The sequence below is a fragment of the Danio rerio genome, chromosome 4 (assembly GCF_049306965.1).
Source record: "Danio rerio strain Tuebingen ecotype United States chromosome 4, GRCz12tu, whole genome shotgun sequence".
Classification (NCBI taxonomy): Eukaryota; Metazoa; Chordata; class Actinopteri; order Cypriniformes; family Danionidae; genus Danio; species Danio rerio.
In genome coordinates this window covers 8,695,033-8,708,181 of record NC_133179.1, presented here as the reverse complement: position 1 = coordinate 8,708,181, position 13,149 = coordinate 8,695,033, and the positions used below count along the sequence as shown (strand labels likewise).

The 13,149-nt window shown below is 32.3% G+C and overlaps 2 protein-coding genes and 1 long non-coding RNA gene across 17 annotated transcripts in view; 1 reads left to right on the top strand and 2 right to left on the bottom strand.

Moving 5' to 3' along the window:
* Positions 1-6,931, bottom strand: part of erc1b (ELKS/RAB6-interacting/CAST family member 1b) — a 314,518-nt gene extending 307,587 nt beyond the window's left edge. For all 13 annotated transcript variants that reach the window (XR_012401811.1, XR_012401815.1, XR_012401812.1 and 10 more), the window contains exon 1: positions 6,746-6,931. The gene's annotated coding sequence lies outside the window, so the exon portion shown is untranslated. The remainder of the gene's footprint in view (positions 1-6,745) is intronic.
* Positions 5,975-13,149, top strand: part of LOC141381588 (uncharacterized) — a 57,194-nt gene continuing 50,019 nt past the window's right edge. For both annotated transcript variants that reach the window (XR_012401884.1, XR_012401885.1), the window contains exons 1-3: positions 5,975-6,760; positions 6,894-6,968; positions 12,952-13,023. This is a non-coding gene — a long non-coding RNA (uncharacterized lncRNA). The remainder of the gene's footprint in view (positions 6,761-6,893; positions 6,969-12,951; positions 13,024-13,149) is intronic.
* Positions 12,578-13,149, bottom strand: part of ninj2 (ninjurin 2) — a 40,089-nt gene continuing 39,517 nt past the window's right edge. Inside the window, exons 3-4 of one of the 2 annotated variants that reach the window (XM_021475146.3) lie at positions 12,977-13,105; positions 12,578-12,851 (exon numbers count right to left, since the gene is read on the bottom strand). In XM_021475146.3, coding sequence (XP_021330821.1) covers positions 12,841-12,851; positions 12,977-13,105 — 140 coding nt within the window. In that variant the 3' untranslated portion in view covers positions 12,578-12,840. Of the gene's footprint in view, positions 12,852-12,949; positions 13,106-13,149 lie in introns of both variants that reach the window. The other variant, NM_001327823.1, reaches the window with a different exon arrangement.

The following is a 13,149-nucleotide window of genomic DNA, read 5'->3' as shown; positions in this document are numbered from 1 at the left end:
ATAAATATAATGATATCATTATATATTACAATAGTGAGTGTAACCCCTGATAAATAAGGGACTAAACCAAAGGAAAATGAATGAAAGTCTTACTACAATTACGGTGCGCACCGGCCTCGAATCCCACAGAAGGAGCTCTGGACTATAAAAGGAGGAACGATGGCAAAGGAAGCCGAGAGAGGACCGGGCCCGGGCATATTGTTTTACTTTTGCTTTCAGTTAGACCGTTTGTTTTGGTTTAGACGGCACATTATTACAATATTAAAAACTCTTGCAGAAAGCATTATTAACTGTCTGAATCCTCCTCTGGGACTCTGCATCAGCTAATCAATGCTCATCTCCAGTCCTGACCTGCTAGCATGAACTGCTATGTGCTTTTCTTCTGGCCTGACAGGTTCTTGTACATCGGTCTGTCTGAGGGAGTTAATTAGGTCAGAGATGGACCATGCTAAACCACAGAGAGTCCTGCTGGTTTTCTCTATCTGGACAGCTCGGGTCTGGTCACTGTGAGCCGCTTTTGCATTTGTGGGCAAGTGTGAATGTGAAAGACGTCATCAAAGTGTACTACTAGGGTTAGCGGAGGACATACAAGTGAGGTGATGTCAGGCATGAAAATTGTGCTGATGGTTTAATTAGCGTGCTAATATCTAATATGACTTGATTTATTTTCAATATTTGGATAGAACGGTGGCACGGTGGCTCAGTGGGTAGCACTGTAACCTCACAGCTAAAAGGTCGCTGGTTAAAGGCCAGGCTCTGCGTTTCTGTGAGGAGTTTGTATCTTCTCCTCATGTTGGCATAGGTTTTCCTCTGGGTGCTCCAGTTTCCTCCAGAGTCCAAACACATGCAGTATATGTGAATTGGATGAACTAAAATTGACCATGAGTGTGTATGAACGTGAGCATGTATGGGTGTTTCCCAGTAATGGGTTGGGTTGGAAGGGCCCCTGCTGCATAAAACATATACTGGATAAGTTGTTGGTTCATTCCACCGTGGCGACCACTGATAAATAAAGGATTAACACAAAGAAAAATGAGATAGAACAGATGGTCAATACTGATAGGCCTGACACTGGTGAGTATGCTTTTTAAAAAATGATGGGTTGTTGTAAACCAACGTTGGGTAAATATGAAGTAAAACTGTTGGGTTAAAAGAAAGCGTTATTTAAATTTAATTGAAAGAAAGAATTAATTGAAAAAAAAAATAACCCAATGTTGGATTTGTCCAAACATTGGGCTGCAATCACGCAGCATGAATTTTAGATATAATTTATTAACTGACTAATGCCACATATTAAATGTGTATGTAATTTGCATATATGCTAATTATCAATTGGTTGGTTTTATATTCTGACACAATGTTGTTTTTTTGTTCAAATAAAATTAAAAAAAAAAACTATTGGTTGTTTTTTATTTAAAAAATGAAACATTTTTAACAGATATCACATTTTTATATGCAATGTTAAAAATTAATAATCATTGTGATATTCAATATAAATTGCATTTAATCGTGTTATTAAAAGATAGAAAATGAGCATTTAAGCATATGATACAAGCTAAAGATGTTGCCAAAGTTAAAAAGAAAATGTAATAAAACAGGAAATGAGTAATTAAGAATAATTAAAACTCATAATAAATTGACATAATGAAATCTTAAAACAAACAATAGACATTACAGTTTTGTTTAATAACTATTCACAGTATTATAACATGAAATTTAATCATAAAGATAACATTAGATAAGCAAAGATAACTGTTTTATTAAATTACTATTATGTTAAAATATGATCTTTACCTAGAGAACGTTAAAACATATACATTTAAAAACACAAGCCAAATAAAAATAGCACTGACAATTAAATATCTTATATTGACTGATGTATGAAATATAAATAAATAAATAATAATAATAATCAGGATGCACTCTTGCAAAGCTATCTTGCCACCTTTAATATCAACCACCAATCAGCAAAGATCCCCACAACAGCTTCGCCAGTTCAAAAAGTGTGTCTCTTAACACTCCAGATTGCATAACACTGACATATCCAAAAATAAAAAATACATTTCCAACAACTTCAAAACCACTACAAGAGCAACACCTTCCCCCAGAGAATCGAAAGCATGCTGCTACACGCTGACAAGACAAACTTTCCTGCATGTCTCCATATCCAAGCACCAAACATTCTCCCTTTATTTCACATGTGTTGCACCCTCCAGTGATGAAATCAGAATCAGGAGCAGGCCAGAGCTTACAGAAGGAGAGACAGGTCAATCATATACACCCTAATCTCAGAGGTTCATCCTGATAATACGTCTCAATTCTAAACATCTTCACTTTTCTCACTTGCTTTTTATTCTACCTAAAAAAAGCGCTTGGATCTGCTGATCAAACCAGGGGTACATCACAACTAAGCCAGCACAATATATTGTTTTAGCATCGACATCACCTAGGTGAGTCTGCAATAGACATCTTCTGTAATGTGGAGTCAGGATTATAGTTGACCAGGTACAATTGTGGAGCCATTTCAGGTTAACCATAAAAAGTGAAGGTTTATCAATTGTGTGTGTGTTTTAAGGCCTCTAAGCATTATTAAAGTATTAAAACATTTTATTAAACATTTTTAGCTTTACAAAAGGTTATTTGTTTTTAATTATTTTTTTAATGAAGACTTTACAGTTTTATTGTACGCTTGATTGTTTTAAAACGCTCGATTGTTCCGGTCACGCACCAGCCTACTGAAGGAAAGTTTCTTCCCTCAGACTATAAGGCTGATGAACACTTAACACACCTCACACAGACTCTTCCATATGTAGCATGCACTGCACTTTAACCAATCCATACTTAAACTGTTTTACTGTCCCAAAAAGCCTTAAAAATTGTTTTATTTCAACTCCTTTTAAACTCTTAAGGCCCAAGCTGTTTTTTTCCATGCCTTTTTTATTTCTCTTTGCTATTTGGGCTTATTGGAACCTAATTAGAATACAACTTAAGAGTCATCTTTTGATGTGATGTACTTATAGAGAAAAATGATGTCCATACATGTGGACTCGTGGTCCGAATTTACATAAAACTCAATAGTCATCTTTTTGTAATAGAATGAAAAACTCTTTATTTCTGCCTTGAACACAGCAGTTCTTTCCTGAATGTTTTTAATGCACCAATAACAGACACATATTTTTTACACATGTTTTGACTATCAGTAAAACAAAAAATTTTGCCCATTTTGGACAGTTAAAATGGTGTTTGGGACATTTCATATGCTGCAAAACAGTTGCAGGATGTTACTGTATGTCTGCAACAAAATATAAAACAAAAGAGCTAAAATGTGCCGTTCCTGTATGTGGCTACTAAGCCCTAAGAGGTTAAAGAAGTAGTTTAAACAAGCAGCAAAAGTCTTTTTTTTAGAGTGTATAGTCATAGCGCAAATGAAAAATGAAAAGCAAATGAGACTAAGGATTTCATGCTATACATACTTTCCACCTATAACTATGGCTTTCAAATGAGCTTTGTTGTTATAAATTAAACAGACGTGTGCCGGTCAGTGATATTTGTTGCCTATGAGTTCACACCAGGTCAATCTGACATTAAACTAATCCTTTATTGTCAGAAAGACCTCGATTTCAACTTCCTGAAAAACACAGATACACCGGATTGATCCAGCGGATTGAACGTTACAGGACTAATGTGTCAACTGGAGGAAAAACCTGCTGAGATACACACAACAGAGAAAGCACTTGCTCAGCATGGTTATCAAATCACTATTGGTCTAATCTAGAGGAGAATGTGTGTGATTATACATGGGGCATGTTAAAAGATCCAAATCCGTCTACTGTAAATACAAGAACCAACAACACAAGACTGATTCAAAAGACACCTGTTGAATATAATTGATACCTCGTTGCTTTATAAAACTTGAACAGCCCTAAAGTCTATTTCGAAGTCTATTAAAAATTATAATTTTCATTTACAACCAGTATCAATCAAAAAAGTACTCAAAAAAGTTTGTGTTTTGCATAGTCATGTGAAGAAAATATTTGTATTGATCATTTTAACAAAATTCAAGATGAGTCCTTTATCTTTAAACATTTTATCTTATAGGATAATACATTTCCTAGCATTCCTATAGATAGTGTTACAGTTTTTCTCAGTGGCTTTGGTGCATTTTTCACAACACTATTTACATTTGCACAACAGTTAATGCATTTCTCAAACCATTATTTGCTGCAATATTGTTTACAGTTGTGCACAGCTCTACTCAAAGAAAATGTATGTTTGTTGTAAATATAGGTATATTCATTCTTTTGCACAAAGCTGTGAATTAATTGCATACGCAGTAAAACAAGTGAAACATACATATTTAGTGTCTTGTACTCAGATACCTCACTAAATGCAGTGATGTCTAACTTTACTGTAGTTTTCAAATGGCTGTGCAAATAGTATATAGTGCTGTCTTGAGCATTTTCAGAAAGTGTCACCAAAATCTGACTTTTTTGCATTGAAAAACATTAACAGAGCAAACTCAAAATGAAAACATGACAGCCATTTAACTATCTTGATCATAAACAATGGCGTCAGCACTATTCATCTTGATAATATTGACACTTTCATTGACATCAATACTTGCTTTTGAGGAATGAGCTTTCTAATTGTACTAATTGTTTAGAGAAATGCATTACCTGTTGTGCAAATGTAAATAATGTTTTGAGAAATGCACCAAAGCCACTGATGAAAAACTAGTTTATGAGAGAGATTTGAGAGGGGTACACTCATTTAGGCTTTGCTGAGCAGTGTAGAAATATTGATTCTTTCATACAAGCAAGCTTTGTTTCATAATAACTATTTATAGATTGTATATTACATATACATAATCAATTATTAACCATTTATTACATTTTAATAAAACAATTAATTAATAATATTAATAATATAAAATAAAATGTAAGCTAAAGATGTTGCTAAAGTAAAAAAAAGTAATAAGGAAATATGTAATAAAAAATAAATAAAACTCATATTTATTGACATAATTAAATATTAAAACAAGCAATAGTCATCGCAACAGTTTAATAATTATTGAAGATTGTACTATGAAGTATATTCATAAAGATCACATCCGATAATTAATAGATAAAGATAACAGTTATATTAAAAATAAGAAATAAAGGACTGTAGTACAGTGGTCCCTCAAAGGTGCATTTTAGCATTTTAGAGGAAACATTATGGACCCTTCAGGTACAAATATGTCTGTTTTGAAAAAGTACAGCCCCAGTGACAGCTCCTGTGTCCTTTATTTTTGAAAGTGTACAAATATTACCTTTAAGGTGGCGCAGTGGATAGCATGATCGCTTCACAGCTAGAAGGTCGCTGGTTCGAGCCCCGGCTGAGTCAGTTGACATTTCTGTGTGGAGTTTGCATGTTCTACCCTTGTTAGCGTGGGTTTCCTCTGGGAAACATATCTAAAGACATGTGGTTTTGGTGAACTGAATAAGCTAAATTTGCCGTAGTGGCGACCCCTGAATAATAAAAGAACTAAGCCGAAAAGAAAATTAATGAATAATAATAATAATAATAAATCAAATCACTTTTATTGTCACATCATCAGCAGCATGTGTGCTATGATGAGTGAAAAGCTTAGGTGCTGGCTCCAGACAGTACAAAATACAAACAGTGCAATTACAACGACATGGCAAAATCCAGACAGTGCAAATACAACGACAATGTAAAATTGACAGTGATATGTACAATGAATAGGTGTCCACATAGTTGAGGATAATAATAAATATAATAATAACAATAACAACAATAACAACAATAATAATAATAATAATAATAATAAAGTCCCTTCAAATAAAGTGTCTAAATTTAAAATTGTTTAGGTATTAGTACTGAAAAGCAAAACTAGTGTAATAAATTCTGTGTATTAATTACCCCCAAAAAATTAAGGGAGGGGCTTTATTGGATTCTACACACCGGAGCCAATCAACATTAGCTACAAACGAGACTGACCCTCGACTAAACTACTTCCATAACAACATCCTCTGCTTTCAAACAAAGCTGTTGTGTGTTTAAGGTTTGTTTTGCGCAACAATAAACACTAGCTTTGGAGTTTAGCTAAACATTTTCCCGGCGAGGAGATACTTTGTAACTATTCTACGCGTCCGCGATATTTTGTAACCGATACATATTTTCCTGCTGACGTCACAGAGAGTGAGGAGAGACTTCGTAACAATTACTATTCAATCCCGTAGCCGTCTCGCGGACAATTTAAACCTGCTTCACACAGGGACAAGCTAATAAATCAGGAATGAAAGTGCGAAATGCACATGTAGTCACAGGGCTTCCTCTTGACACCGCCTGGGCTGGAGCTTAGGACGGATTCTCAACGGCTTTTACCACACAATAGAGTCCAGGTTGTCCGTGTATGTCGACTCATAAACCTTGCGATGGAAAGAGACTCTCTGCCTGCTCCCTAACACGGAATGTGTGTGTATTTCTCCTTCTTTTCCCTCCTCCTTTTCCTCCATTGCCTGCTGGCGCAACAGCGTTTCATTTGAAGAGTCACTCGTGCGCATATTGAGAAATCTCGGGTTTATTTACCTTCCCTTTAGTTTGTCCGGACACATACGGACGAATATAGCCTGTCATTATGCAATATACCGATATATCTCCATATAATCCCACACTATCAATGGGCTGTGTCCGAGCAGACTCTTCAGCTGTGGAAAAATCACTTTGAAAAGCTCCTTACCTTCTTCTACAAGAGGTTAGTCCGGTTTGGTGAGATGGCTGTGCCTGTGTGTAGTGTTGTAGATGGACCGTTATCACTTTGAGAGCTGGTAACGGAGGGGAAAGCCCTGTTTTAGAGACTTCTGTCGTTTTCTTCCTCTCTTTGCCAGATCTAAGAGCCAGGGCGCTTCAAGTGACGTAACGAACCGGGATGCGCGCGCCCGACACTGGCCTCCATGACCGCGGTATGTGCACGAGCTTATGCGAAGTGACACCATTAAGGCTGGGTGAAGTGCTGGTTATATTCTTCTAAGTTCACAGTGGTCAGCATAAAGGAGTGTACCCCTTTTGAAAATTAAGATTTCTCAATTTAAACATTTAAAAAAAAAAATTTAATTTATATTCATCAGGGTAAGAGTTAGGTCACCTCATCTTAAGGAATAGAAAGATAATACATTTAAATTAAAGAATTATTGCAAACAACAATTACAAACTACACATTTTCAACCATTTCTTTAATGTTTCTCTTGATTTTTCCTGTTTAATAAAAATATATTTATTTTTCTCCAAAATTTAAATTTTACTGTACTAATTCTAGTACTTGGCCAAGTACTAGTACTTGGACCTTACACAAATACATCCTTTAGAAAATATGAATCTAGAGAGAGACATTTGTGAGGTGTGTATATTCTGTTCATGATTTATGGTGTGAAAATTAAAAGTTATTTTATTATTTCATAAATATACACAAAATCATTTTAGAAATATTTTCATTTATTCATTTTCTTTTTGGCTTAGTCCCTTTAATAATCTGGGGTCGCCACAGCAGAATGAACCGGCAACTTATTCAGCATATGTTTTACGCAGCGGATGCCCTTCCAGCTGCAACCCATCACTGGGAAAACATATTTACATTTAAAATTTAAATATTTAATTGTATTGTTTTAAATTAAATGTTATAATAAATGTGTAATAATTGTTTTTATGTAATATACAATAATTATAATAATTTATATATATGGATATGTATGTGTGTGTGTGTGTGTGTGTGTGTGTGTGTATATATATATATATATATATATATATATACATACACACACACACACACACACACACACACACACACACACACACACACACACACACACACACACACACACACACACACACACATACTGTACTGTTCTCCCTCCTGTGAATAATAAATGATAAATGTGAATATAGTAATTATAATAATTATAATATATTACATATACATAATTAGTAAATATTTGTTATAACATTTAGTTATATTTAATGTTCATAAAATACTTGTGTGTGTGTGTAAATGTGTATTAAATAAAAATTAACTTGAAATTTTCACACCATCAATCATATGAACAGAATCATATGCTGCTAGAAAATAATACAGGCATAAAATATTGCCAATTATTTATTTATATACTTATTTTATCTATTTGTACGTTTGTTAGATAGATAGATAGATAGATAGATAGATAGATAGATAGATAGATAGATAGATAGATAGATAGATAGATAGATAGATAGATAGATAGATAGATAGATAGATAGATAGATAGATAGATAGATAGATAGATAGATAGATAGATAGATAGACGGACGGACGGACGGACGGACGGACGGACGGACGGACGGACGGACGGACAAACAGACAGACAGACAGACAGATAGATAGATAGATAGATAGATAGATAGATAGATAGATAGATAGATAGACAGACTGACACTGATTTATTTTCTCTTTGCCATGATGACAGTAAATAATATTAGACTAGATATGCTTCAAGAAACTTCTATACAGCTTAAAGTGACATGTAAATTCTTCACCAGGTTAATTAGGTAGATAGATAGATAGATAGATAGATAGATAGATAGATAGATAGATAGATAGATAGATAGATAGATAGATAGATAGATAGATAGATAGATAGATAGATAGATAGATAGATAGATAGATATACAGACAGATAGATAGATAGATAGATAGATAGATAGATAGATAGATAGATAGATAGATAGATAGATAGATAGATAGATAGATAGATAGATAGATAGATAGATAGATAGATAGATAGACAGACTGACACTGATTTATTTTCTCTTTGCCATGATGACAGTAAATAATATTAGACTAGATATGCTTCAAGAAACTTCTATACAGCTTAAAGTGACATGTAAATTCTTCACCAGGTTAATTAGGTTAACTAGGCAGGTTAGGGTAATTTGTTATTTTGTTAATTTGTTAAGTTATTTTATAACGATGGTTTGTTCTGTAGACCATTGAAAAATATACTGCTTGTAGGAGATAATTATAGTGACCTTAAAATTATAATATATATATATATATATATATATATATATATATATATATATATATATATATATATATATATATATATATATATATATATATAAAACTGATTTTATTACTGCCAAAATAAAACAAATAAGACTTTATCCAGAAGAAAACAAATATTATCAGACATAATGTGAACATTCATTTACTCTGTTAAACATCATAGATAATAACACAGAGAAAACCGCAGTTTAGCGCCCCCTGTTATGTTTGAAACGGCTAACGTCATTACACATTTTAGCCAGTTCGAACACAGACCATTATCACCCTAGGTACACTAGAGGGCGCCTCTTCATCTACGTATCTACAGGTGGATGACATCAATTTATTTCTTATAGGTGGGAAATAAAACATTAAAAATGTGTAACGACATGATTGACATTTATTTGTTGTTTAGGTTATAGGTCAAAGGTCATGTGTGTGTGATAGATAGATAGATAGATAGATAGATAGATAGATAGATAGATAGATAGATAGATAGATAGATAGATAGATAGATAGATAGATAGATAGATAGATAGATAGATAGATAGATAGATAGATAGATAGATAGATAGATAGATAGATAGACAGATAGATATACAGATAGATATACAGATAGACAGACTGACACTGATTTATTTTCTCTTTGCCATGATGACAGTAAATAATATTAGACTAGATATGCTTTGAGAAACTTCTATACAGCTTAAAGTGACATGTAAATTCTTCACCAGGTTAATTAGATAGATAGATAGATAGATAGATAGATAGATAGATAGATAGATAGATAGATAGATAGATAGATAGATAGATAGATAGATAGATAGATAGATAGATAGATAGATAGATAGATAGATATACAGATAGATAGATAGATAGATAGATAGATAGATAGATATACAGATAGATAGATAGATAGATAGATAGATAGATAGATAGATAGATAGATAGATAGATAGATAGATAGATAGATAGATAGATAGATAGATAGATAGATAGATAGATAGATAGATAGATAGATAGATAGATAGATAGATAGATAGATAGATAGATAGATAAATAGATATACAGATAGATATACAGATAGATATACAGATAGATATACAGATAGACAGACTGACACTTATTTATTTTCTCTTTGCCATGATGACAGAAAATAATATTAGACTAGATATGCTTTAAGAAACTTCTATACATCCTAAAGTGACATGTAAATTCTTCACCAGGTTAACCAGGTTAACAAAACGATGGTTTGTTCTGTAGACCATTGAAAAATATACTGCTTGTAGGAGATAATTATAGTGACCTTAAAATTATAATATATATATATATATATATATATATATATATATATATATATATATATATATATATATATATATATATATATATATATATATATATATATATATATATATATATATATATATATATATATATATATATATTTAAAACAGCTTTTATTACTGCCAAAATAAAACAAATAAGACTTTATCCAGAAGAAAACAAATATTATCAGACATACTGTGAACATTCATTTACTCTGTTAAACATCATAGATAATAACACAGAGAAAACCGCAGTTTAGCGCCCCCTGTTATGTTTGAAACGGCTAACGTCATTACACATTTTAGCCAGTTCGAACACAGACCATTATCACCCTAGGTACACTAGAGGGCGCCTCTTCATCTACGTATCTACAGGTGGATGACATCAATTTATTTCTTATAGGTGGGAAATAAAAAATTAAAAATATGTTTAACGACATGATTGACATTTATTTGTTGTTTAGGTTATAGGTCAAAGGTCATGAGTGTGATAGATAGATAGATAGATAGATAGAAAGATAGATAGATAGACAGACAGACAGACAGACAGACAGACAGACAGACAGACAGACAGACAGACAGACAGACAGATAGATAGATAGATAGATAGATAGATAGATAGATAGATAGATAGATAGATAGATAGATAGATAGATAGATAGATAGATAGATAGATAGATAGATAGATAGATAGATAGATAGATAGATAGATAGATATACAGATAGATATACAGATAGATATACAGATAGATATACAGATAGACAGACTGACACTAATTTATTTTCTCTTTGCCATGATGACAGTAAATAATATTAGACTAGATATGCTTCAAGAAACTTCTATACAGCTTAAAGTGACATGCAAATTCTTCACCAGGTTAATTAGGTTAACTAGGCAGGTTAGGGTAATTTGTTATTTTGTTAATTTGTTAAGTTATTTTATAACGATGGTTTGTTCTGTAGACCATCGAAAAATATACTGTTTGTAGGAGATAATTATAGTGACCTTAAAATTATAATATATATATATATATATATATATATATATATATATATATATATATATATATATATATATATATATATATATATATATATATATATATATATATATTTAAAACTGATTTTATTACTGCCAAAATAAAACAAATAAGACTTTATCCAGAAGAAAACAAATATTATCAGACATACTGTGAACATTCATTTACTCTGTTAAACTTCATAGATAATAACACAGAGAAAACCGCAGTTTAGCGCCCCCTGTTATGTTTGAAACGGCTAACGTCATTACACATTTTAGCCAGTTCGAACACAGACCATTATCACCTTAGGTACACTAGAGGGCGCCTCTTCATCTACGTATCTACAGGTGGATGACATCAATTTATTTCTTATAGGTGGGAAATAAAACATTAAAAATGTGTAACGACATGATTGACATTTATTTGTTGTTTAGGTTATAGGTCAAAGGTCATGTGTGTGTGATAGATAGATAGATAGATAGATAGATAGATAGATAGATAGATAGATAGATAGATAGATAGATAGATAGATAGATAGATAGATAGATAGATAGATAGATAGATAGATAGATAGATAGATAGATAGATAGATAGATAGATAGACAGATAGATATACAGATAGATATACAGATAGACAGACTGACACTGATTTATTTTCTCTTTGCCATGATGACAGTAAATAATATTAGACTAGATATGCTTCAAGAAACTTCTATACAGCTTAAAGTGACATGTAAATTCTTCACCAGGTTAATTAGGTTAACTAGGCAGGTTAGGGTAATTTGTTATTTTGTTAATTTGGTAAGTTATTTTATAACGATGGTTTGTTCTGTAGACCATTGAAAAATATACTGCTTATAGGAGATAATTAGTGACCTTAAAATTATTTATATATTATTTATATAAATTATTTATGTATATATATATATATATATATATATATATATATATATATATATATATAGCCAAAACATTACACGTTGTATACGCAATTAATAAAAACAGTAAAGTGATTTTAATATATAGATACACACACACAAAACCCCACGCAGTTAGAAATTTGATAAATACATACACAAATAAGAAAATAAAGACTAATATGACACATAATATATTCAGTGACCACACACACAAAGTAGACAGTGGAGTCTTTTATGATAAACATTTATTGTTTGGTTACAGTCAGCATGAATATATCACACTTAAATAATGCATTAATGTTATGTGATTGCAGTTTTTCCTCTGGACGTCTATGATACATGAATGGCTTTTAATATGATATTGAGACTCTAATGTAATGCCCTCTGTGAAATAAATATGTTTTCTATATAGCTTAACAAATATCAAAAGCAGAAGGAAGTCTTTGACGATTGGCTGGACTGAAGAATGTGTCTTTATTTCATGTCCATTACTGAGACTCTGAAAGCAAATGAAAGAAACGTTCATCAGTCTAATTACACATCCGTGGTTGTTATTATGTAGCTTGCATTTTGAACATTGGTTTATATTCTCCTTACAGATTATTTACTGCTTAGGATAGAGACCTGTCTTCTGCACGCCGAACGCAGTGATGAAGATGTTGATGATGACGGTGAGAAACACCAAACCCGTGGCCACATTATTCATGATGTCCAGCTTCCTCTGATTCGCCACGTTGTTCAGGTTTTTGCGAGCTGGAAAATAGAGATTTTATCAAAAGGAATCACTAAATATAAAA